Source organism: Euprymna scolopes, chromosome 11 (genome assembly GCF_053919585.1).
Source record: "Euprymna scolopes isolate OS-2025 chromosome 11, ASM5391958v1, whole genome shotgun sequence".
Lineage (NCBI taxonomy): Eukaryota > Metazoa > Mollusca > Cephalopoda > Sepiida > Sepiolidae > Euprymna > Euprymna scolopes.
Window position 1 is genome coordinate 82996250 of NC_136492.1, and position 27318 is coordinate 83023567.

The 27318-nt window shown below is 32.5% G+C and overlaps 1 protein-coding gene across 1 annotated transcript in view; it reads right to left on the reverse strand.

Moving 5' to 3' along the window:
• The window catches only part of LOC145287952 (uncharacterized), an 881042-nt gene that overhangs the window by 67852 nt on the left and 785872 nt on the right, over nucleotides 1-27318 (reverse strand). The window contains exons 6-7 of the mRNA XM_080135905.1: nucleotides 23041-23277; nucleotides 18192-18334 (exon numbers count right to left, since the gene is read on the reverse strand). Coding sequence (XP_079992031.1) covers nucleotides 18192-18334; nucleotides 23041-23277 — 380 coding nt within the window. The remainder of the gene's footprint in view (nucleotides 1-18191; nucleotides 18335-23040; nucleotides 23278-27318) is intronic.

Genomic DNA, 27318 nt, shown 5'->3' on the forward strand with positions numbered 1-27318 from the left:
CACCGGGCACCCATGCTAGTATATATTATTATTATTATTATTATTATTATTATTATTATTTACTATAATAATTATTAAATACCTAGAGACACTAGTGTTTCATCCTTTCGGGAATCATCAGCGCAGGGTGTCACGATTAATGCCAGTCGAGGGACTCGAACCCCGACAACAGAAGTCATGTCTGGCTCCATTAGCAAGGACCCGAACCATATACATACATATATATATATATATATATATATATATATATATATATATATATATATATATATATATATATATATATATATACACGTGGGCCCTACTCATTCTAGTAATGAACGCACAGTTACAGTTAGGTATGCTATATTATCTGATTCTTTAGCTTCTATTTATTTTGGAGATTTTATTAAAAATATGTTACTTACAATTTCTATGAGAAATTAAATCCTACGAGTCATTTAGTTAGCTATTGTATTATTTAGGAAACATTTTGGGATTTTGTTTAAAACCCAAATTTGCTAGTATTTATAAAATCAGAATACGTTTAATATTTAGATTTTTGTACATAGGAGTAAAGCCGTGATTTTAGTTTTAAAAAATTATGTATCAAAACCATTGGAATTTATAATATTCGTGTCAGTTCTAAAAGTTATTTTAATTGCAGAGATTGCTAAACTAACATTGAAAAAGTACTGCCTTAATCAGATGCAACGTGCAAAATGATTTTTATCCCTATGTCCATTTGTTAAAGACAGACATAATTTTAAATCCATTAATTTTTAAGTATTATTTATTAAGATTCATCTGAGAATAGAAAAACACATCAATAAATAAACGAATGCTCTGTTTCGATTTATATAATAATCCGAAAAGGTAAACATTCTCATTCGTTCATATTTTAATCTATACTAGCGAGGGGTACCCGGCGTTGCCCGGGTGTTTGAAGGTATGTGTGTAAGGGGGGGTGGTTAAAAAGTAAGTATGAGGATCGAACCCGAACCGTTGAGGCAAAGTTGTAAATTAAAGTGTGAAAAAAAAGAAAACATGCGACGTTAACCATTGCTCCACCGCGAGATGCTAACGGACACACATTTGAATTCATTTAATTACTTGGATTTAGCAGGTGCCCGATTAAATGGGTTAATGAGGTCAAGTTTGACTACGGGATAGTATTCGTTTACTGCTGAACGTTCCCCCCCCCCAAGATGTTATAGGAAAAAACTAACCCACATGCGGCGAGCGACAAATATGGATTATTTATCCTCCCGAAATCGAGCAAACTTTAACTGTGAGATATTACGATTTATATGTGATATAAAATGTTTAAAAATGTTTTGAAGCGAGCGACCGCTTCTCTGAGAAAAGCCTTTTGTTGACATACAGAAAAAGCGAACACACACACATACATATATTTTCGCTTTCATATATATAGACGATAATCGCTATTATAACTCTTGCGCAATTGAGAGACAGTAAATATATGTCTGATATTTTGTACAGACAAAAAATGCTTATTAATTCAAAACAACAACAGGTGTATCAAGACTAGTGAACCGATAGTTCTTAGAGATCATTTAACTGTAAAATACACATAAAACTTTAAGATATGCTTATAATTGCATAACCTACTCTTCAGTCATCTTAAGATTTTTACGAACAACAAGATTTTACAAATGATTTTTATATCCAATAGAGCGCAACGCATTTGCTTGAATTAGAAAATGAATGAAAACAAAATGAAAAAGTCAAAGGATAATAGTAAAAATAATAGTGAGAAAGAGCAAAAGAGAAAGCCTCTGAAGAATAATTGAGCTTTTGAACAGGTAGTTGAATAAAAAAAGACAAGTTAGATGCGTTTTAGATTTTAAATAAAAATACTTCTATAAACTAAATTTATAAGAGGAAACTAGTCTGTCGGGTGTTCACATTTGAAATGATTTCTTTTAAAAATATGTTTAATCTACCTACGCTAGGATCTCTAGTTCACGCAGGAGAAAAAAAACATATATTACAGTCGTCTTATAACAGCAATAAATCAAGGTATATTGAAAGTAGATAATGCGAATGTTCTTTATGAGACCAAGGTTTTTTTTCAGTCGTGCGAACTTAACGAATCGTAAAATTGTGGCCTATAATGACTGTGTATAGAAAGAGAAAGAGAAAGGCTTACATTAATAGGTAATAGTGGGTAGCTGATTGGTATATACATATATATGTATATATATATATATATATATATATATATATATGTACATATATGTATATATATGCATGCATATATATGTGAGAGAAAAAAATAATTTAAAATTGTAAATTAAAATTTACAAATAAAATTCGCTATATAATTGCAATATTCCGTGGTCTTATTGGCACATGGTTCAGTGTAAAGGAAGAAGATATTTGTCCATGGGGCATCTCTGATATGTTCTTCAGCTAGCTTCTTAATCATAAATTTTGTAATGTTGTGTCACTTTTAACAATGGTCCTCAACTTGAGGTTTGGGATTAAAATGTGATGTCAATTGATATAACTAAATAGTCGTCGTTCCATGTAGAATGTGCGCATTAATCACACAATCGTATATACCGCGGAAAGGAATAGGTCTAGAAATGAAGTCTGCTGATGTACACGATCTGGTGGCAGGGTAGGAAACTGTCTGTTTGTGTACGGGGATGGGATATAGAGAAGCTATAAATGCAACGTCCTGCTGTAACAGTGCAGCCTGTGAATAGTAAAACAAAGCTATATCTTTCAGAAGATGAAAGTATGCGACAGACAAATATCCATTAGAGTGTAGAGAAAAATACTCCTGAATTATTTGGGTGAGCTACCTGTAAAGGGAAACAACAATTGCTACACTCTAAACATACTCCTAAAAGAAGCAAACGCACTTTTATTTCATTTTACTTTTATTTGTGCGTTTGACAGATTATTTCTGATTATAAGTGTATCGATAATGTGTAGAATTTTCCATAAAAAATGATATCGATCAGATTGTTCTACTTATGGTAATTGCTCATTTTAAAATCATATTCAGCTGTGGAATAAATGTGCATATTTACATTTACAGTATGGCCTTATGTTTTTACAAATATACATGCTTTACCCTTAGTGCCAACCTTTAATTCCCTTTGCACGATAGTCAAACTAATCGAATTCATTAGAAAATGAATAACATAAAACAATTACATGTTGAATTACTAGATAATGTGACGTGAACGCTCATAAAAACGAGAAGAATACGTGAGAGAGTAAATGAACAGAATGAATTAATAATATGATTAAAAAGGAAAATATATTTTGGAAGTATTTTTTTTTGCAGACGAGCCATCGATTGCAATGTACAAATTACAACCAAGTTATTGAGATTAACAGAAGGATAATTACAGATAGTTGTGACTGGCCTGTGATTTGATTACAATAGACGTGATTAGGATAATGCTGTAGTCAACGGGTAATCAACCGTGTCGTAATGTGTTAAACATATGTATAGTACTAGGAAGAATCTAACTACAAAACTTTCATTTCTTAATAGAAACATATATCGTCGCTGTTCAAAATCCAGATAATGACGAAACAGATTTCGATAGATCACCAAGTAAAGCAACAGGGAGTCTAAGCAGTATGAAATAGGTGGCGATTTCCGAACACTATCTTTTGTATATACTCAGACAAGCGAATATCTATGTATAATACCTAGAGTATTATCTCTTTCTTACAAAGTTCCAAGTCACAATTGAGCAATGTGTTACCTCTTGTGAATAGCCATTTCAGATTCTAGAAAATATTCCATGCAACAGTGCATGAGGTTCCCTTGCTATGGTAAAAAAAACACATCTACGAAAATAGGTCGATGTTTGAAGGAGAACCAAGTCGTTTACAGGCGGACATTGATTTTGTTGGACATTCTTTTAATAATTAGATAACAAACAAAAAGCACTCGTTTCTGTTTCTTATTAAAAAAATGTTTGCTACGAAACGGTAAAAAAATATATATAATTTTCTGTGTTATTCGATAGGAAAAGTTTACGCTAATAAATTATCATAATCATTACCATTTTGGGACTGCAGTAATGATGATAGAGCTTAGTAAACTCAATACTTTAAAATGGGTGATAATACGTGCGCATGTCAAAACTACACACATTGAAATCCATGGGGGTCTGACTTAGCCTTTATACCTGCATAGAACGCTTTCGTATGCCTTAATCGTCACTAATCGTTTATGCTACTGGTTTCAGGCTTTGATTAACTTCCGTAATTTGACGAGAACCGTGTGTCAGCTTGTGCTGAAAAATATAACGAGCATTTGGACCGTTGTTCAAGTATAATTACCAGCTATACACGATGTTCAACTAAGTAATCTAGTTTGTAACAAGATATAAAAAAAATAATAAAAATGTCTAATCATACAGAGAAGACTATCTAGTTCCGATATAGACTTGCACAACTTACAAACATTAATATTGGTTAGACAATCTTTTCACCGGATATCAGCGTCTACGTTTATCTAAAGCTTAAAAAGAATATTTAATTTTTTTATTGTAAATACTTTAGTATTTTTTATATTATATTATATAATATATGATATATAATATTTTTATATTATTCAGTATAATATTAATTTATATCTTTATTTATCTTTATATATTTTATATTTATTTCATATTTATATCATAGTCTATATTATTATTTATCTAAGATTTTTTCTCCTCAGATTTTAATCACAAGACATTTTTCTTTTATGATACTCCGCTCTTCAAGATGGAAGTTTTGAAATATAGGCTTCAAATATTTATTCGTGAATTTGGTAGACAATGGTTTAAATAAAACACTTGAATGTGAATATATGTATAAAATACAGATTTTGCTCAAATATTAAAATATACATTGTCATAGTTTTTTTTTGTTTTGAAATTCTAAAAATTAAAGTCAAATGTAAACAAAAACATGCAATAAATATATATATATATTTTTTTTAAAGTGGTGTTATTCTTTATTTTGTAATTTTACTTCTGTGAATGAGAAAATTAGATATTAATATATGTATATATAGTGCATCGAGCTATGTTTAAGGGAAATCACTACAGTACAAATTATTTATTAATAGTCAGTATGTTATACGTTAAAATTATGTACACTGGTTTAGCTAAAGTGGGTTTTAAAGCTCGCAAAATCTGATTACAATAATCAGCAATTATTGAAATGATAGCAACTTTACAAATGGAAATTAAAGAGCCCGTTACATGTTAATTCGACTAAGCGTCTATTTTGGACTATGTCCTGACATAATTGTGAAGAAAACTGTGTGTTTATATTGATCGTTAGCGTAACACAATTTTTATTTAGAATACGTTTATTGTCGTATACAGATTGCGATTTCATGATCTTAAAAATATTTATTTCCTGATCTATGATGCTATAAAGATGTGTTTTATAATGATTCATATTAAACAAGCAAATTTTAGTATTCTACGATACTGCAAAGATCCATTATAATTTTGGTCATAATGTTTTGACCGAAAAGTGGGTGATAAATGAATTTGGATTGGGGCGAATTCCTGTTATTACAGGGTAAATTGCTTATCTATATAATTCTAAAACTCAAATGATCTTGTAACGAGTGTTGTAACTCAACATCCGGTTTACGACTTCCGGTTGCGCATGCGTACATAATCAACCCAACAATGAAATGTAGTTTTACTGTGTACGCTTGCTGCGGCCCAATTGTTTTATTCGCGATTAAATTAAAAGGTATATCAAAATTTGAATTAACTTTAAAAAATTTGAATGAAGTATTATGGTGTGTGGGTACTTGATGACAGTTATGGACCCTGCGCAAACATTAGTCTACTTTAGGCCATAAAATAATAGTAAAATGGCATAGAAAATGCTGAGTTGATTTTTAACTCAAAATAATCGAGCGTATTTTCCGTTTTGACTTTTTTTTTTTTAATAACTCTCATTTATACTTGTATTTTCTTCTTGTTTTTTGAATTTTATTTCATGTTAAATTTATTTGAATTTTAATCCATTTTAAATTTATTTTTATTTTATTTCATTTAAATTTATTTAAATTTTAATCCATTTTAAATTTATTTTTATTTTATTTCATTTTAATTTAATTTTCAATTCATTTTTATTTTATTTTCTCTGGAAATATTGTTTTCTACATTTATAATAGAGAGTTCATACGCAAGTATTTGAATTAACAAAGAACTTGGATTCTTCTCATAACTTTCTCGAAAACCGGAACATACCTGCATCTACGGTGCAATGTAGTGTTTGTCATCGGGGGATGCCTCTCACAAAGTATCGTGACACGAGGATTTTTCGGTGCAAAATTCCTGTGCCAGAAGACATCCAGTAAAAAAGGATATGTTTTAAAAAAAAAACTCCAAGTTAACTTTACAGGAATTCATGTTTGTCTGGTCTAGACAAGTCACAGGTGTTGTCGCTGCTAATCTATGCGAATTAAATGTGACTACCATTTATCAATTTGGCATTTTATAGGGCTTAATTTCTTATTTTTGCCAATGTTTGTGCAGGGTCCACACTCGACATCAAGTGCCGGTATCTGTTAAGGCATATTTACCTATAAGTATGGCAAACCACTTATAATTTAATGGCTGTATGTTTTTATTTTCAAAAATAATTATAAACATAAAGACTCATAGAAATCTATCTATATTCTTTTTTCATTTTAATATACTTTCATAGAAATGTTTCTGCTATGTCACAAAACACTATTTTCTTTACGTCACAAGTGTCACGGTCATGCATTATTTCCTTAGCTAATATAACATACTGACCCAATGAGTCACGGGCAATCTAGTAATTATATAAATCATATGATCTGGTGTTTATAATTAAATGTGAAACTTGTAAATATTTTGATTTATAGGTGTTGTGAATGTAAATATTCGTGCGTTTTTATATTGTAAAAATTATGTTTGTTTCTACGCTACATTATTAATAACCATATCGGATAGTCTGTGTGATCTGATTGGGTTTTGTTAATCATATATATATATATATATATATATATATATATATATATATATATATATATATATATTAATATATATATATATATATAATAGTTTATGCATATATTTCTTAGCATTTAATTAATAATGTTTGATATCTGTATTGCATTTAATATATAAAAACGATGTCTTTATTGGATGTGCTGAAGTATCTAATACTGTATGCTATTTGCGATACCTTAAATAATCTATGTCATGATTATACAAAAGACATACTTACTTTGTTAAGGATCACAGTTTTGTAAGTAATGCCACAAAATGTCAGTGATTTCCAGTTTTCTGTTACTTAAACTCCTGTGTAATCCTATCGACCATGAGTAAATGTAAAGCGACCAGGTTATACATGATCGTATATATATATATATATATATATATATATATATATATATATATATATATATATATATATATAGAGAGAGAGAGAGAGAGAGAGAGAGAGAGAGAGGGGTGAGAGATTTATATGTATATATTTACATTTTGTTTTCGATTTTTAAAAGTAGTTCATGCGTATATTCTACTGGTACTTTCAATTTTTAATTCGTCAAATATATTTAACATATTTAATATAATTAAACTGTGTTATTAGTTGATATGCTAATGTATTTAACAATATATATGTTATCAATAATAGGTAAAGATTATGCTTGTTGGCTTTATTAGGCTTATGGTTTTATTGCTTAAAAAGGATGTACTAATTTTTTAAAGGCAATCGCTTTTTAGTGATATCATTGATTTTACGCTTAAATTAAGATTGTGGTCTATATACTGACTTAGATAACTTAGATTAATTATTACCACCTATTGCAATGATTTTTGCATAGAGTAGAAATCGTAAACATGATCACAGAAGGTAGATAACATTGATGCCATGTATATTATTGTTGGGATGTATATTGATGTTAAAACCGAGCGAAGTAGAGAAACGCTTTTACAAAGAAACTTCATTGTGTGTAACCACTTTCGCCGAAATTGTCAGTTCTTCAGATAAGTAACAAATAGTCACTAATGAATCGTTGTCATTAGTGGAGATGGGAAGTAGTTCGGAAGGCGAATCAAGAGAGCTTCAAGTGCCGCTTTAATCAGTAGGTATTCATTCACCAGGACGAAAGGCGGTGCGAAAGACAATGGTTTCAGAAGGATAGACATTGGTACTGAGGGAATAACCATTAGTGTACAGTTTGTAACGATAGCATGCATTATTAAAGTATTTAATAGTATATTTGCATTTCTTTTATTTCTAGAATATTGATCTGCCAAATAGATTTAGACTGGTAGCCTGAAGCAAACGTAAAACTGTTGGGAAAAGCAAGAATATCGTGCACCAAATATCTATCTATCTATTTATTTATGTCTCTCTCTTTCTCTCTCTCTTCTCTCTCTCTCTCTCTCTCTCTCTCTCTCTATATATATATATATATATATATATATATATATATATATATATACGCGAGTATGTATTGCTTTATGTATCTACATAAGATTGAAATACATGTGTTAATTAATTACTTCAGCAGTGATAAATACCCAAGTAAAGCTGGGTATTAAGTTTAGAAAATATATATGTAATCATTTGTCAGGCTACTGCAATGACGAATCCCCACAATGATGAACCGCGTAAAATTATGCGTAGTTTACTTGTCATATATATTTTTCAAACTGACTAACAAACTATATATATATATATATATATATATATATATATATATATATATATATATATATATATATATACATATATATATATATATATATATATATATATATATATATAATTATTAGTGATGGGACGATTCCAATATTTTCCCCGATTCTGATACAATTAACATTTCCGATTACGATTCTTTATAAATCGCTACATATTTAACGATAAAAGTGTTATTTTGTTCCGATGACCATAAAAACACATCTGAAATTTGCCCATATTTTCTCAGACATAAAACACACTTGGAAGGAGGTTATCTTGAGAGTTTAGTTTTACTGGAAGTTTTAATTAGTAAGTTTTTATTATTTTATTATTGCTACAAGCAATAGAAGATGTATGTTAAACCAAAATCAAATAAAAAAATATCCTTTAAAGAATCGGTTTTGGCATCGGAAATAGGCTAACATTTTTTCGATTCCAATAACGATTCTGATACACCAAAACGGTCTAATTTTTCGGATTCATATCAATCGTCCCCACACTAATATAATATAAATTTATATATATATATATATATATATATATATATATATATATATATACAAATATATATAATGAATGAATGACAAAAGTCTATATTCAAAAGGTCACGATATTGACCATCTTAGAATTTGTTCCTTTAATTCATTTGATATTTGCAATACTTAACTTAATTATTATATCAATATATATATATATATATATATATATGAATCTATTGTGCCCTTTACTCATCAAAATCATTTTGCCATTGACTCATCAGAAAGAGGGGAGGATGGTACCATAATGATAGTCTACGTACCCAAAGGATCAGGCGTCACCAAGGAGATGGTGTTATCTTCTAGTCTGCAATCATTGACAATGAGTTGGTAGGACAATTCGGAGTCGCAGATTAAGTTATAATTACCAATAAACTCTATATTGACTTAATTAAGGAACACTTAGAACCCTGTCACAAAAAGTAGAACTTGGTATTCTGGAAAAAGATGGCATGATAATTCACCATCCCATTCTGCAAGGATAGCCACTGAATAGTTTGAGAGATTTGTTGCCAGATATGGGAAAATGATGCGATGGCCAACCTGTTCTGCAGACTTAAATCCCATCGAAAATCTGTGGAGCATCTTGAAACAAATATTTACTTTGGAAGAAGGCAGGGATGACATCTGGAATGCTATTCTGACTGCTGCCAAAAGACATTTCAGCAGAGGAAATCAAAAGTTTTACATCTTCAATGGACCAAAGGTGTTTTGCCCTTGTCAATAAAAATGCCAATTATATGAGATATGTCTTATACTATGAACCCATATTGAAGTTGTTTGTTCTTTATTAGTGTTGTTCTCAATTCACAAATTCCTAGAATCATGAATGTTTCGATGATCTTTTTGCACTTTACCATATTTTATCCTTGATTTTCATATAAAGTTGGCACGTTAATAAATGCACATCACTCAAATAGCTGCCAATTGTTTATTACTATGCAGATTAGCATAAAATTTTACATCTTCGGTTGTGTTAGTGCTGACATATATGTGCTAAATTTGACCAATCTTCATTGAAATCTATCAGAGGTATAACAAAAAGATGTACAAAAGTGGCAAAATAGGTATATACATATAGTGGAAAAGAGACAAAATATATGTCGTACCGTAAACAATGGCCATATGATATTAAGCGTGTAGGTTAGCTTGATAAATAGGCAATGCTCAGAAAAGCTTGGTAAATTCGAAATCATATATATTAAATATTTGAAAAAAGTAATAAATATTTTGCAGTTCAATAATTCACCAAAACTATGAACAAACGTTTACAATCAAAGAAAAATATTAGCTTCGTTTTCTAACGTTTATGATGGTGCTATCGATGTTTTTGAACCAGATCGTTTTAGACAGTGGGTTGAGTAAGTGAACGAGAGAATAATTCATTCATATAGTTAGAAAAGTTCTGTGTTCAGCTACAAGGTTGTTGTCTTAGCAATAACATTGGGTCATTTATGTCTGGAAAGCTAAGGGGCGTTTATAATTTGATGATGAAACAGCAATCAAGGAGAACGTTCCATAGCGACTTCGATCATGACGGTATACTCAACAAAAATACAACTTTGACTAAAGTAATGTCTTGTTATTATGTGTTGACTCGCATAAAAATCAAATATCAGAGGCATTGATTCCATAACGTTTAAACGCGACAACGACAAAACTGTGAAATGGTATGTTTAGTTATTCTTGGTGAGAACTGTATTCTCTCATATTTTATTGTAAAAATTTATGACATATATATATATATATATATATATATATATACATATATATATATATATATATATATATATATATATATATATATATGACGACTTCAGTTTTATGCATTTAAACAGACAACATTCATTGGCATGAAATGTATTGTATCGGTTGTAATGCCGTTAGGGTTAATATAGTTATGTAACAGTCATGTTAACACATTTTCGATTCCAGTTACCTTAAGGTTTAAATTGAAACATAGGAGTATAACTTTGAATTCGGGCGTAAATTAATAGATAGCATAAAAACCGTGGGTGTGCAGGAATATACTAGTTAAAATATTGTTCAATATTTGCATGTAAGTATACTCGGCGGAACAAACTGGAAGGAGAGAATGTCAAAAGCAAGCAGTTCTAGAAAAAAATATTCATTGACATTTTTTCAGTTGCGGAGTATAGCAGGAATGAATGTGTGATATTCTGTCGTTTTTCGGTTAGTTAGACGTGTTTACGTTAAGGAGACAAATGTGTGGCTCGTTCGTCTGGGAATTATAAATCGACCTAGATGGAAAATTATACACGAAGGCAACACTGCAGTGATGGAGCATGCTTTGTAGGTTGGTATACAGTACTTTATCCATATGTTACAAGCAGTTTTGTTCATATTTCATGTAAATTAGGACTAGGTATGCATAGTTTGTGATTGTGCCCTTTCATCTGCTATTTAGTGTTTTTGAAATTTTTATTTTATCACATCAAACTGGAATGGCAAGTATTAGTGACTGGAAAATGTTCAACCTGATAGTGATGCCTTTTTGGCAAAGAAGAAATTAGTTTAATGAATATCTGAACACGTGGAAACTCCCGACCAGTAGCTTTAAAATTATTTCAGTGCTAAATTTGTTTGAAGTGTCTCTTGGGAAGAAGAAAAAATGAACACTGTTTAATAGAAATTACAGTAACTTATATCTATTCCATTTTCATTTCATTCGTAATTATGGGAGGGGGATTTATCTTCAAATACCTTAAACTTCGAATTAAAGCGACGGACTTATACTAAATAAATATAAATATGCCCTTACACCCCTCTTTTTTAAATGGAGAGTAGACAACACATTGCGGATGCGTTTTCGGCAGTTCTAGTTACCGTCGCTTCCTCTTATTTGTTCCTCAGTCCTCATTTCCAATGAGTGATGTTTCTAACAAAGGGTGAACAAAACGCTGCTCTCCAGGACGACAGTACTTCGTGAACAGTAGCCTGGGATGTCGGAAATTTTCTGTAGACCCCAACTATCATGTCAGCTTCTCCAACATCAGGGCTCTCCGTTCCAACCTGCCAGAGGTTGAAACCCAATTACAGGAGACGAAACGAGACATATTCATTATAAGTTAAACGTGCATTAGGCCGACCGCTTCCCTTGACGAATTCATAATTAAAGGATACTCTAACTTAACATCTAAATCTGACCCCCAAGATTACCATGAACATGGAATATGTGCCTACATTAAGGGTGGCTTTCCGTGTGGTAGGGATATTTCCCGAGAAGACTCTAATATAACTCATATGTGCTTCCGGGTTGCACTTACTTACACCACTGCATTTATATCTGCTCTCTATCGCCGCCAAAACAGCGGAGCTACTATCCTTAAGAGCATATCTGAAAAAAATAACACATCCTGTCTGCTCACCCTTCAGCTAACATCCACATTTGTGGTGACTTCAATGTCCACAGTGCGGAATGGCTGAGCCACTCTAACAAGACGGATCTTACTCCAAACGTGTGTGGCTACCTCGTCAGATCTCCGACTCCCAACGTCGGGTACCGTGGATTTTTCGTTCGACTATTCCTCTTATGGCCGGATCATTTCACAAAAGTAAAAAAAATGAACAAAGAAAGGAAAAACACACACGCCAATGTTCACATATAAATTGACTGTTGGACTTGTGAGTGTGTGTGTGTGTGTGTCTTCTCCCTGTCCTATTGAAGTTACATTCGTCTATCTCTGTTTCACAGTCAAATCTAAAATTGTCCACGACTCTATTTCAGAGTCAACTCTATAACTGTTTAACAGTAGTCGTTATCAACTCCCAGCCGTCGTCTAGCACATCTAGATGTCAACTCTATAACTGTTCAACTTCCATCCGCCGCAACGGGCATCTCATTGTCAACTAACTGTCTCTTCTCTTTTTTATTTCAGGTCGCCCACCCCATCCTGGCTACCGGAGCTGCCCTTCCCTGTTATATCAATAGGGTTCTATTGTTATTGTTTGCTATTTCCTATTGTTAATTGTAGGCTATTTTCGATTTCTTTCATTATTCTAAGCTATTTTCTATCTGTGGTTTATTGTAGGATATTTCCGATTGCTTTGTTTATCATAAGCTGTTTCCTATCTTTGGTTTATTGTAGGATATTTCCGATGTCTTTGTTTATTCTAAGCTATTTCCTCTTCCTTTGTCTATTCCCCCTCTCAGTACTTAGTGGTTTAAATCCACCCCAGCTTCACTTTATAGTATCACACAGACGATAAGGGGAGGTTCTGTCATGATTTTGCATTTGACGTCATGCTAATTGTCCACGAACCCACCCGAGTGCCCGATACTTCCGGTCAGCATGCTAGCCTTCTAGACCTTTTTCTCACAACTACCCCTGAGCTATGTTCAAATTCCGTTCTGTCTCGTCTTGGACCTTCCGACCATGCTGTTGTATCAGTTAAGATAAAAACGAAATGCAATAAGTCTGGAGATGTACCTCTTCACCGTACTGTATATCGATACTCTACCGCTGACTGGGACAGCTTCTGGACACTTATATCCGATCTACCACTATATTCCATGTTTAAAAATGATGTGTCCTCCATAATATCAGATCTGACCGAATGGCTAATTGTAGGCATAGATCGATTAATACTAACCAATCCTAACAGCCAGCCATGGTTCTTCCCAGAATGTGCTGCTGCCATCGCGCACAATAATCACTCTTTTCCATAGTTACCAACGTCATAGATGCACTGAGACAAAAGCTGCCTTCAGGACTGTCAGCAACCAATGCAAAAAAGTAATACAAAATGCAAGAGAGCTATATACCCAGTCCGTTTAATCAAAAGTAGCTGAGTAGCGGCTTGGTTTCCATCATGTTTGGCAAATAGCAAATAGGATCCTGAACAGAAGCGTGCGTTCTATCCCCACCATCATTAATGGATTTGAGGTTATCTCGTCAGCATCATAAAATGGCAAACTATTTGCCAAGAACTTTGCAGCTAATTCTACCCTGTGCCACGAAGGTCATCAACTCCCCGTATTTCCTCCTATAACGGACAACACGCCATGCAACATACAAATATATGTGTCTGGCCTCGCCAAGCTAATCAAGAACCTTGATTCCAGTAAAGCAACTAACCCAGACAGCATTCCAATCATTGTGTTGAAAAAGCTTCAACTAGAACGTCCCCATACTTACTAAATTCTTTAAGCGTTGCCTTAAAGAGAAGTGCTTCCCAACACCCTGGAAAACCTCATCAGTATACCCTGTATTTAAGAACTCAGGTGATAAGTCCTCTCCCTCTCAGTACAGACCAATAAGTCTACTGTATGTCATGAGTAATCTGCTGGAATCCATATTAAATAGAGAAGTAGTCAACCATCTCCGAAGAAATAACCTTATTAGTGGCATCCAATATGGGTTCCGTTCTGCCAGATCTATAGCAAATGGGCTAACTGTTATATCTCATAGGATTAGCGAATCTCCTGACAAAGGCTTCCTTTCTAGTGCAATTGCTCTTGACATCTCAAAGGCCTTCGATAAGGTATGGCATAAGGGCCTTCTTCACAAGATTTCCAACTACGGTATAACTGGAAATGTTTTCTCAATCATAAAATAATTTCCCTCCGATAGGCTCATAAGAGTAGTTGTTGATGGGAAGACATCAGAGACCCTCAATAGTAATGCTGGAGTCCCTCAGGGGTCCATGCTAGGTCCAACTCTCTTCCTGATCAACATCAATGATCACTCAATATACATACATAAATGATTTGTTGACATCTATGCCGATGACACGACCATCTATGGCAACACATCAAACGCCGTAAATGAAAAAGTTATCTCTCCTCTCCTCTGATCTTGAGCGCGTGGTACAGCGGGGGAGGAGGTGGCTGGTTACTTTTAATGCATCTAAAACCAAACTTCTATCTTCACATCATCAACGCTCTGATCCCCATCTGACATCACTTGAAATGGGTGGCTCTCGTCTAGGGGAAGCTCCACCTTTTGATAAGCTTCTAGGCTTGACCTTTACTCCTGACCTGAAATTGAATACGTACATTAAGTAGGTTGCCAAGGTTGTTTGAAAAATGGTAGCATCCTTCTACCGCTCCAGAAGATATCTCACCCCTGATGCAATTCTCTATCTGTATAAAAGACAAGTACGCCCGAGGATGGAGTACTGCTGCCACATCTCGGCAGCAGCTGCTAAAACAGCCTATCCTGCCTTGACATAGTACAAAATAAGCTTCATGGTCTAGTGGGTGATGCCGTTTTCTCTTCCCTTCAAACTCTCTCCCACCGAATAGACGTTGCAAGCCTGTCTTTGTTTTATCGTTACTACCATGGCAGGTGCTCGTCTGAACTCTAATCTCTGTTCGACCTCGCCAATCTATCATGATAAACACCCGCCATGCTGAAACAACTTTCAAAAATGTTGCCATTCCTTATCTGTGCCAAAATCAAAATGTAGATTCCATGAAAAAAGCTTCATTCTTAGAAATGCACGGCTGTGGAACTCTGCTCCGGTTGCATGTTTCCCACTTGACTAAAACCTGGATGTCTTCAAGTCCAATGTAAACAAATTCCTGATGAACATCCTCCTTAAGTAAGACACTTTATCAAATCTCCAACACTAACGTACTGTACACACAATACCTCTTATCCCCGAGTGGCTTCCGGGTCCTGATAAGTGGTGACTACCTTGTAAAAAAAAATATATATACTAGTGCCCGTCGTTTAATGGGTTCAAAAACAGCCTACAGAAAATGGACTCTGATTTGTGAAAGTATGATAGGTTATGAAAAGGAAGGGTTGTAAATTTGGGTTGACTTTTGGGGTATCAAACCAAAGCAAAATATGATGAAAGTAAAAATAAAATAGATAAACCCCATAATTTATTATACCATACCTGTTCACACTGAAACACTTATCACAATATTCTGTGGATCTATATTAAGAAACCTTGTTAAACTTTGTGACATGTTTCTATTCTATGGAGGTCAGGTGCAAAAGAACACCACATAATTTTATTATACCAGATTTCGTCAAACTGAAACATAATTATCAAAATATACTTACGCAGATAGATATGAAAAGTCTTTATTAAAGTTTGTGACTATTTCTATTTTATGAAGGCCAGACGCGAACGCAGGCCCCACAGTTTTATTATACCATCCCTAATTAAATTAAAACATGCTTATCAAAATATTCCCATGTACATCTATATCAAAAACACTTGTAAAAGTTTGTTTTTTTAATTTTTAATTTTTTTATTTCCATACTTTGTGGACCAGGCGTGAACGCAGACCCCACAATTTTAATGAACTACCGTTCTTCCAGATCAAACATACCGATTCCTGTGTCTCGACACATCTTCTATCATTATATGTAATCAGTTTTTAAAAATAGTCAACTATATAGGAGCCTTTCTGTGACCAGACCCAACATATTCAGCTTTATATTGTATATATATATATATATATATATATATATATATATATATATATATATATATATATATAGTTTGGAATTATTTTATATTTCTACATTTGCTAATTCCATAGATGAAAAATTGCTCATTTGGAAATTCTGTGCTGATTAAGAGTTCAACAGAAGAATTATCGAAATTGACTATAGAAGGTTGGAAGTTACAGCGACCGAAACGTCATATTAGAAACACTAAACTTTAGAACATTGTTTCAAAAATTCAAGTAATAAAAAATATAAATTCTCATCCAAAAAATTCAGAAATATAGTATCACTGTAATAGATGTTTTTTTTAATATAATATCTCTCCCAACATTGAAGCTTACGTTAAACTGGACCAAATGATGAATTTTCTAGACATCCTATATTTTCTCTCTGATTGTTTAGTGAAATAATTGGGATTTGTTTATCTAAACGGACCTGTAAAATGATACAATTGGATGAAGCATTACCAATGAATCACGTTGCGCGAGAATAAAAAATATCCTCATAAATTAATATACCATGATTGTACTTGTGTATCTCGCGCTCTTGCTCTCTATTTTAAACATTTTTTTTATTATTACTTAAAAAAAATAATAGTAATAATTATATATATATATATATATAAAGGACTCACTTCTTATCAAGACCTAAATGCAACTCAAGGATAATGTTAATGAAGTTTCGGGGATGTTTTAGTAATCGTTATTGGTGTAGGATGATATAATTTGAATAGTTCAACAAGGGTTCAGTTCTGTGAAAGAAACCTTGTTCACAGAATCTGCGTCTAGGTTTATCCACAGTTCTAAAGTGAGGAAAATCGTTGATATGGTTGAACCAAGTCAGGTGGTTTATGTGAATGTTTGGCAAATGAGGAATATATATTCTTGCTCAGACGAGCAATTACAATGGAACTAACGATATACTGCGAAGATTAGCTCTCAAAATCTCTTTTGTGGGTAAGAGGTTACATAGAAAAATAGGGCATCTTGAACTGTATCAAAGCGACTCCTGCACAGATCTGGCAATATTACTCTATTTTAGGAGGTACTTGGCTTTTTAAAGACATAGAGTATTGCATCAGTAGTGAGGTTCCAGTTAGAGCGATAGAATCGCCCAACCATATTTTTAGTGTTCTTGGCAAACTATTTGATGTATTTCTTCAATTTCAGACAAGGAGTGAATGGCAATTCGTGAAATCTTTCATGACATGATGTTTCCTAAGGATGAAAACCATTCGTTTTAAATGAGACCTGATTGAGAATGAAAGCGATTAAAAAGAAAACGCAGAGGCTTGGTTTTAGATGCATTCAAAGCAGGAGGTTTAACATGCATTAAAAGGAAGACCCTTGATTTTAAATGCATTATCCAGACACTATTATCCCCATTGCACTACGGGCTAAAGATCAGAAAAATCTTGGTCATTTTCAGCATGTTCTAGTGTCGGAGATTTACTTGTGTTAAAGAGTAGATTTTTTTTGTATGAATGTTTAACTTCTTGTTTACTTACCTTATGTTGGCACCTGTCTCCTTCATGACCAAGTTTACAGTGGCATTTGAAACTGTTTAGTAAGTCTTCACATATTCCTTTATTTTGACAAGGATTTGATTCGCATTCATTGACTTGACTTTCACAATGTGTTCCCTGGTAACCTTGACAAAAGAGACAGTTTGTATTTAAAAAAAAACACAGGCATGTATTTTCCTTTTAGCAATATTCATTTAATGTTCGTACAATGCTTTGTGTAATTTTTTTAAAAGTGATATTTGTTTTATGTTACATACATATTCTTTTTCATCTTTCTTTATAAATCTTAAGGTATTCAAAACCAGTCCCCAACAAAAATAACTTGAAACTTATTAATGTAATGTTATTTTATTTTACATAACAATTGAAACATTGATCTAAATTATAATCTATATCAATAAAACAGTATATGTATGTGTATATGCGTCTGTAAATCAATGAAACTCTATATGTATACATGTGAGTGCCTGTGTGTGTAAATTTTTACCCTTAAACTATTTTACTATCAGATGGAACATGAGTTGGAACAGGCACATAATGAGCATTGCCGGGGCGGCTACGAGGAAGGTAGGCAGTCTCTACCGTGCTAGAAAGCTATTTACGCCTGAAAGTATCCTATACATCTACAAGGTCACCATTCGCCTACGTATGGGGTATTGTTGTCACATTTGGGCTGGTGAATCTGCTAGTAACCTCTCAGTCCTTGACAGGGGTCAAAAGAGGGTCGCAAACCTGAGAGATCCTGAATTGTCATCTAAGTTTCAGCCTCTTTCCCATCAACGAAATGTTGCACCCCTCTCTCTATTCTACAAGTATTTCAATAGTTGATGGTCTGACAAAATACAATAATTATTCCGCCTCGACGTAAATATTCCCGACATACACGACAAGCAGCAAGATCCTACCCCTACACAGTAGATATACCTAGATGTAAGAAAGCCTTCTACTCTAATATTTTCTCTCTTAGAAATGCTAGATTTGGCATTCCTTTCTGAGTTCCTGTTTCTTATCTGTACTGACATGTAGAAGTTCAAGGGTAATGTGAACAGACATCTTGCAGCTAATCACCCTACATAGTATTCTTGCAGCTTATGTGTCCGATAGTAGCCCCCCACCCCGAAACAAAGTTGCATTGTGCCTTGTTTGGGGTGTAAAAGGCAAAAAAGTTACACATTGGGAATAAAAAGGTTTGATAGTAATTCAAGATTTCAGCGAACACCAGATATATTATCTTTGAATACGAATATAGTGTGTTTCGCAGTCGTAAATTGAAAAAAAAAGAATGTCGAACTTTTTTCGCATCAAGTATGGCTTCCCAATCGACATAAACAGTTCCTCATACATTGTAAATAAAGTGTCTAAAGTTTTGTATTAGGCAGAACGAAGAAACACGTCTTATGGTGTTTCATATTATGTTTGAAAAAAACACGCGTGCCACTGGCTTTTGAGAAGTAATTCTTGACTTTCATAGGAAATACTTCATTTCCTCTATTTGTTAAAACAACTTTTCCTCTGGATGTTGTTATTTTTGTAGTTTTAAGGTAAGCACTCTGTTGTTGCTGTTGTTGTTTAATCTGTTGTTTTTGTAGTTTCTGTTGTTGATATTGCCTTGGTGTCATCCATCTTGCGTTTTTAATTCATGTACAAAAGCTAAAAATAAACTTACTTTGCATATTTTCTAATAACCGCATTAATTGCCCTTGCGTTATCAAGCTTGTAAATTATTTCTTCAAGAAAGAAAAACCTTGCTCTGTATAACTTATATTTAAGGGCAACTGTAATAAAACAAATTACAATTTAATTCTGTACGTTGAAAATATAGAACACCATGGAGCCTGAATCTCGTTTGCAACATGAAAGATTTACCTCAGTCCGACAGTTGAGACAACTGATCGCGATATTTTCCGACTGATTGTCGAGGTAGGTACTTCGATTCACGTCCTACAAAATACACACCCACAATCAGCATGGTAATCGGTACTTCGCTGATTATTTTGCTGAGCCTTCACAACTAAATCATTACTGGTTAAAACTATGTGATATATTAGTTATCAGATGAAATTATACAGGAATATACACGCATAAATTATTAAGCAACTATATTAGACAGGCAAATAATAAGACAATAAATAAATAAATAATAATAATAATAATAATAATAATAAAAATAATAATAATAATAATAATAATAATAATAATAATAATAATAATAATAATAATAATAATAATAATTCTGATTTAGTTTACAACCGTCTCCCTGAAAGAGATGGGATTCATTTCCTGAATGCCGGCTTCAAAGGAGGTGATTAAAAAATCAAAATGTTGGTTGTAATACAATTGTAGAGAACTGAAGGACCAAAAACATCGGGGATTCGTAGTTTTTTCAAATGTCCCTCACGACAACACCCAGCGTACCAACTACGACCAAGATTACTTGCTTTTAATCCCGTGTACACGCGTTATCTCCAATGACAAACGGAACATAATTGCTCCACTTCTTGTTCTATTCCCCTCTCACATTCCTGTCTCAAGGTACAGAGAAGTGTACAATGTACCACTTTTTTAGACCTCATCAAATGACGACCAAATTTAACTGATGAACAGCAACATTGCAGGTCGGAACAATTGTACAGAATATGTTACAAAAAACTGACCTGAGGAAAATGAGTAAGTGTTCGTTTAACTATTCGTTTTGCAGAGTATATTAAAGAAAATATTCATAGGTCGACTATGTCACAGTTGAGCTATCTGGAAGAGACATTAATATTATATATTTATATTTCCCTTCTATCATAATTAGTTTAATTATATATATATATATATATATATATATATATATATATATATAGTAATTTATAAAATATATATGGCGATTAAGCTACACTGAATATTCTGCGTTTCATCCAACTATAAGATTCGTCAGGCTTATGCGCGAATTCTGTGGTTGCTTCTTGTTTTTATATAAATTTGGGGATTTCTAGTTAGCAAATCAGCTTTCTAGTATCCACCGCGACCTTCCTATCAGCCAATGGGCACGCATTTTATCAAACAAAGGATCTGTTTTAGAACTAGGTTAGTGGTTTTAGGTAGATGTTCTCCTTTTTTAATATATATATAAATATACCTATGTGTAAATGCATACATGTATATATACATATGTGTGTGATGGTTTATGTATAATCATGTGTATTTAATTTATTTATTTGTTTGTTTTCTATTGTTATTGTTAGTTTTAAAGCTATTTTGTATCGCTATCCTAGAGTAAGTTTTATTTTGTGAACACAGTTGTTTGCTATTTCTCGCCTACAGTTTAATAGATTTTGAGGTTCTTTAAAGTACATAATAGAAATTTTTTCATGGACGCATAATTTACATTGGTCGTCTAAATGTCTGCATGTGGTAGCCTGTCTCATTATTTTCCATTCGACTACCGGCGAATGTCCGCTTTTAATAATAATAATAATAATAATAATAATAATAATAATAATAATAATAATAATAATAATAATAATAATAAACCAACCTCGGACAAGAACAACCATACCATAAATAAAATACTAATAACGAACAAGATAAATGCAATTGTAGAAACCGCACACTTTGCCCAGTCCAAAATAAATGTCTAACAAAAAGCGTAGTTTATCAAGCAATAATATTTGCGAAAGAAAACCCGAATAACAAGAAATACTACATAGGCATGACTTCCTTAGTATTCAAAACCCGATACTATGACCACAAAATTACATTCAAAAATAAAAAAAACACCGTATAAAAACAACACTAGCGAATAAATACTGGGAACTCAAATAAAGCGGACATTCGCCGGTAGTCGAATGGAAAATAATGAGACAAGCTACCACATGCAGACATTTAGATGACCCATGTAAATTATGCCTCCATGAAAAATGTTCTATCCTGTACTTTAAAGAACCTTAAAATCTATTAAACTGTAGGCGAGAAATAACAAACAACTGTGTTCACAAAATAAAACTTACTCTAGGATAGCGATACAAAATAGCTTTAAAACTAACAGTAACAATAGAAAACAAACAACTAAATAAATTAAAGAAACATGAATATACATAAACCATCACACACATATGTATATATATATATACATGTATGTGTGTACACATAGATATATTTATATATATAAAAAAAGGAGAACGTCTACCTAAAACCACTAACCTAGTTCTAAAACAGATCCTTTGTTTGATAAAATGCGTGCCCATTTGCTGATAGAAGGGGGCGCGGTGGATACTAGAAAGCTGATTGGCTAACTAGAAATTCTCAATATATATAAAAACAAGAAGCAACCACAGAATTCGCGCATAAGCCTGACGAATCCTATAGTTGGATGAAACGCAGAATATTCAGTGTAGCTTAATCGCCATATATATTTTATAAATTACTAACTAGCTCTACCTACGTATTGAGCACTTTTGAAGTAAATACTTAAAGTTTACGCATAAATCTATACTTTCGTATATTAGATTTATGTGAATAAATGAAGTAGTTATATATACATATATATGTATATATATACATAAATATGCGTATATAAAAACATATATATATATATATGTACACATGTAGAAATACACTCACACACCCAAACACACACACACACAAATGTGTGTATATATATATATATATATATATATATATATATATATATATATTAATTACTTTACTCAGAAGACAAAAGCTTTTCCTCGCTAATGTGATGAGAAAGTTGATTATCTGCAGAAGTTATATGCATACTGGAAAAGTCCGATACAAAGTGGCATTAACGGATCCATTAAAGTAAATAATTTGAACATTTACCCACCTGGTATGCAGTAGCAGTTATAACCATCTTCATCTTGTCTTTCCTGGCAGATTCCATTAACGCAAGGTTTGCTCTTGCAACTGCTCATTCGTGTCTGACAATTCGGCCCTTGGTAACCATGGGGACACATGCATGTATAGTTCCCTTGTTCCATTTGAATGCACGTGGCGTTGTGTGTGCACGGAAAGAGCGAGCAAGTATCCGTCACTTCTTCTTCACATAACTGACCAGAGAAACCTTGGAGAATGATAAAGAAAATAAACTCTCTATGATTTAAATTGAAAAAAAAAACAAAACAAATTGAAATGAACTCTATTTCTTAGATACGTTCATTCAAACTGCGCGTTTTACGAATTACAGTTTTTTTCCTCGTATAATAGATAAAAATCATACCAGGACGCTGCATATATGACTTCATATTCGACAATAAAGACGCGAAACTGATGTTTCAAAACGGATATTAAGAAAATATATCACAGATAAATTTTTGTCACACAATTTCTGTAATGGTTTTACATAAGGTTTGTATTGCTGTACTTTCATAGATATGGATCTACTTTAACTCATATGTTCATCAAAACGTACACAATGGCAGAGAGAGGGAGAGTGAGAGAAAGAGAGAGAGAATAGATATGTTGAGAGATACGGCCATATTAGGATAGGTTGGCTACACAAGTGCAGGTAGATCGAGTCATAGTGTAAGCCTTACTGATGAAGTTGCCAAACTGGCGCTGGCATAGATGAACGTCTCTAGATATTGAAATGAAATGTACATAACAAAACATGAGCTGATAAAAATAGGAACTTTCTCTCCCTAATTGTATGACAAGTAATTCAGTCACTTTAACTATCGGACCCCCTTTTATCTACCGCGTATTCAATTGCTTCTTTCTATTTCTTTATAATGGTATTAAATTTCCTTACAAGCAAAGGGCAAATTGCATACACACATTGAAAGTCTTGCATTAATTCCATTGTGAAACCTCTTCTCTAGAAATCTGCTTTTCTAAATATAATAGATTGCGGCAGAGATATGCATGCACATATGAAGCCTATAATATTCGCATAGAAAATATCTTATTATTTATCTATCTAATTATCTCTGTCTCTCTTTCTCTCTCTCTCTCTCTATATATATATATATATATATACATATATATATATATATATATATATATATATATATATATATATATATATATATATATATATGGTTGGTTGGTTGTTTTTGTTTTACGGCATATCAACCCTTTTCAAGTTATTTAATGCCGAATCTAGTTATTTTGAAGAAAAAAAAACTTTAAATAGAATTTTTTTTTAATCGGTTTCTATTTAACCCATAGTTGGGACCCTAACAGTTACTACCACTCCGGGTCAGAGTGGAACTGGGAGCAATACCAATTAAGGGGTCGCTGCACACTCCCCAAAGCCCGCAAGCTGGGGCCTCACCATCAGATATAATGTAAGACCATATCATTGGTCCCCACTCTTGAACATCTCAAACCTATATATATATATATATATATATATATATATATATATATATATATATATATATATATATATGTATATATATGTATATATATATATATATATATAGGTTTGAGATGTTTAAAAGGCGGGACCAATTAAAACAACGAGACTGTTTCATAGTGCTAAATAACAAGAGCCAAATATTCTTTTTTTTTCACAAAACTCTCAAACAAGAATACCATAAACTTTTAAGGAAAATATCATTAAAATTATTAAAAAATCCAACTCGGACATAATTAGGAAAATAAATTAAGATAGTAAGGCAATAATAGATAAACTGGAAATCAGTAATATAGAGTAGGTACAATTAGTAATAAAGAAGCAGATATAGTCAGTAAAATCACAATCCTGACATTATTAATAAAACTACAACTAGACTTACTAACCCAACTAGACTGGAAATAGATAGGATCAGCGAAAAAATTCTGGACAGAATTATCAGCCAAATTAAAACTACATACAATATAAACCTATGGATAAATACAAATGATAAGTTAAGTGGACCTCAAATATGAATAATAAATAAAATTGTTCCTTTCTACAATTTGAAATCGAAAACTACTATCTCTTTATCACGAAAGAACTTTTCAAGGAGGTGATTGAATTCGCTAAGCTTCTCTCTGATATCTTTGAGGATGAAATTGAAATCATCAGAAAGCGCAGAAATACTGTGCTGCTAAGAAGAAATGCACAGTGGGCCAAGAAATACTGAATAGGTCAATTTGACGTGAGGATGAATTTTTGGACTGAATTGACAGACCTGGTAGGTTTTGTATATCTTATATAATCTAACTCGGATCATAGAAGTTGAAAACATCGGTCTATATAGAGAAGACGGGCTTATGATTATAAAATACTCTAACGGTCCTAAATGCGACAGAATGAAACATTCATCCGCAATGAGTTAATGTGGATACGGCTAAAAGTTGAAATGGTTTTTAATGTTAGAAAAGTATTTTTTGATATATGCTTTAATTTAAAGAATGGGTGGTATGAACCATATAAAAAGATAACGCTAATACCATCGATGTAAACCCATTATCTAACCACCCTAAATTTATTATCAAACATATACCTAAGTAAATTAGCAAAAGGATTAGAAAAAAAAACTCCTCAAACAAAAGCATATTAAATTCCAACAAAAATCTACAATAAAGCCTTAAAGACAGTGGATATAAAAATGCACAGCTAGAATATATATGCCGAATATAAACAATCGGAAGAACATTTTTTAATAGAATATATTAGTTTGTTTAAAGTCGGTTTCTATTCAACCCATAGTTTGGACCCTAACGGGTACTACCACTCCGTGTCAGAGTGGACTTGGGAGCAATGACAATTAAATGGTGGCTCCACACTCCCGAAAGCCCGCAAGCTGGGACCTCACCACTGGATATAGTTTAATGTCATATCCAGGACTAGAATATATCGAAACAATACACCACAATAGCACACCTAAAACACACAGTAAAAGGAAAATAATCTGGTAACCGCCTTCCTATAATATGATGCTCAAAAGTAACCTAGTAAAGTAAATTTTTAAACCTTATCAAAAAGCATTTCCCCAAAAAAACTGTGCACAAATTATTTAATAAAAACACTATCAAATAAAACTATAGTTGTAGTAATAATTTATAATACATGATCGAAAAACAACAAAATATTTAATGGTAACTATAGAAATTCACCCAAAGTAACTAAATTATGCAACTGTAGAAGAAAGTCTGAATGCGCCCTTAAAGAGAACTGCATAATAACCTCAGTTGTTTACAAAGCTACCGTTTCTACTAAAGATAACCCTGACGACAAAAATATTATATTGGCATAGCTGGTAATACATTCAAGGAAATATATACGGCCCACAAATGGTCCTTTGAAAATCCAAACTATACGGACGAAACATCACTATCTAAATACTTTAATGAGTTAATTAAGATTATCACCAATAGTTAATTGGAATATCCTTAATAAAGCTAACACTTGTTTGTCTATAAATTCATCTTGCTACCTATGCTTTCATGAGAAACTATTTATTATAATGTTAAGAGAGAGATAGTTATACGCTCCTAAACAAAAGAAGAATATTTATTGCAAACACTATAAGAAATACCTTCTTTCTAACCTCAATCTAATCTGAAGACTTAAACACCACTTGAAGATATAAATAACGCATAGCCGAATATGCCATCGGCATACTCTCATCTCTCATGTTGCCGTGAAACATAATACTCAGTGTGGTCTAATGACACTTACCTTGCTGTCACCTATATATCTCTTTCACTCCATCCTTGATTCGCATATATTAAGTATCTACTCCTTTATGCGCTCTTATATAACTATAAATAACTACATTTTTGTAGTCCAGAGATTCATCATTATTTTCTCATATACATATATATATTTATATGTGAATTCTCTATTAGTTTTTTGTCAACACATGTCTGGACTTCTGCTTGCCACCTATATTGTAAACCTACATATTACTATACCTATTTCCTCCACCACCTTATCTTATAAACTTTCATGTTATATATGTATATATACATATATGTAACCTTAGTTCTTCTCCTGCCTTTTAGTGTATGTTTAAATTCTTGTATAACTAAATTTAATTATATATATATATATAACTATATATATATATATATATATATATATATATATAGTTTAGATGAATAAAATGATATTAGATCCGACAACGTTTTGGAAATGGCCATATATTGCATTTTTTCTCATATGGATCTA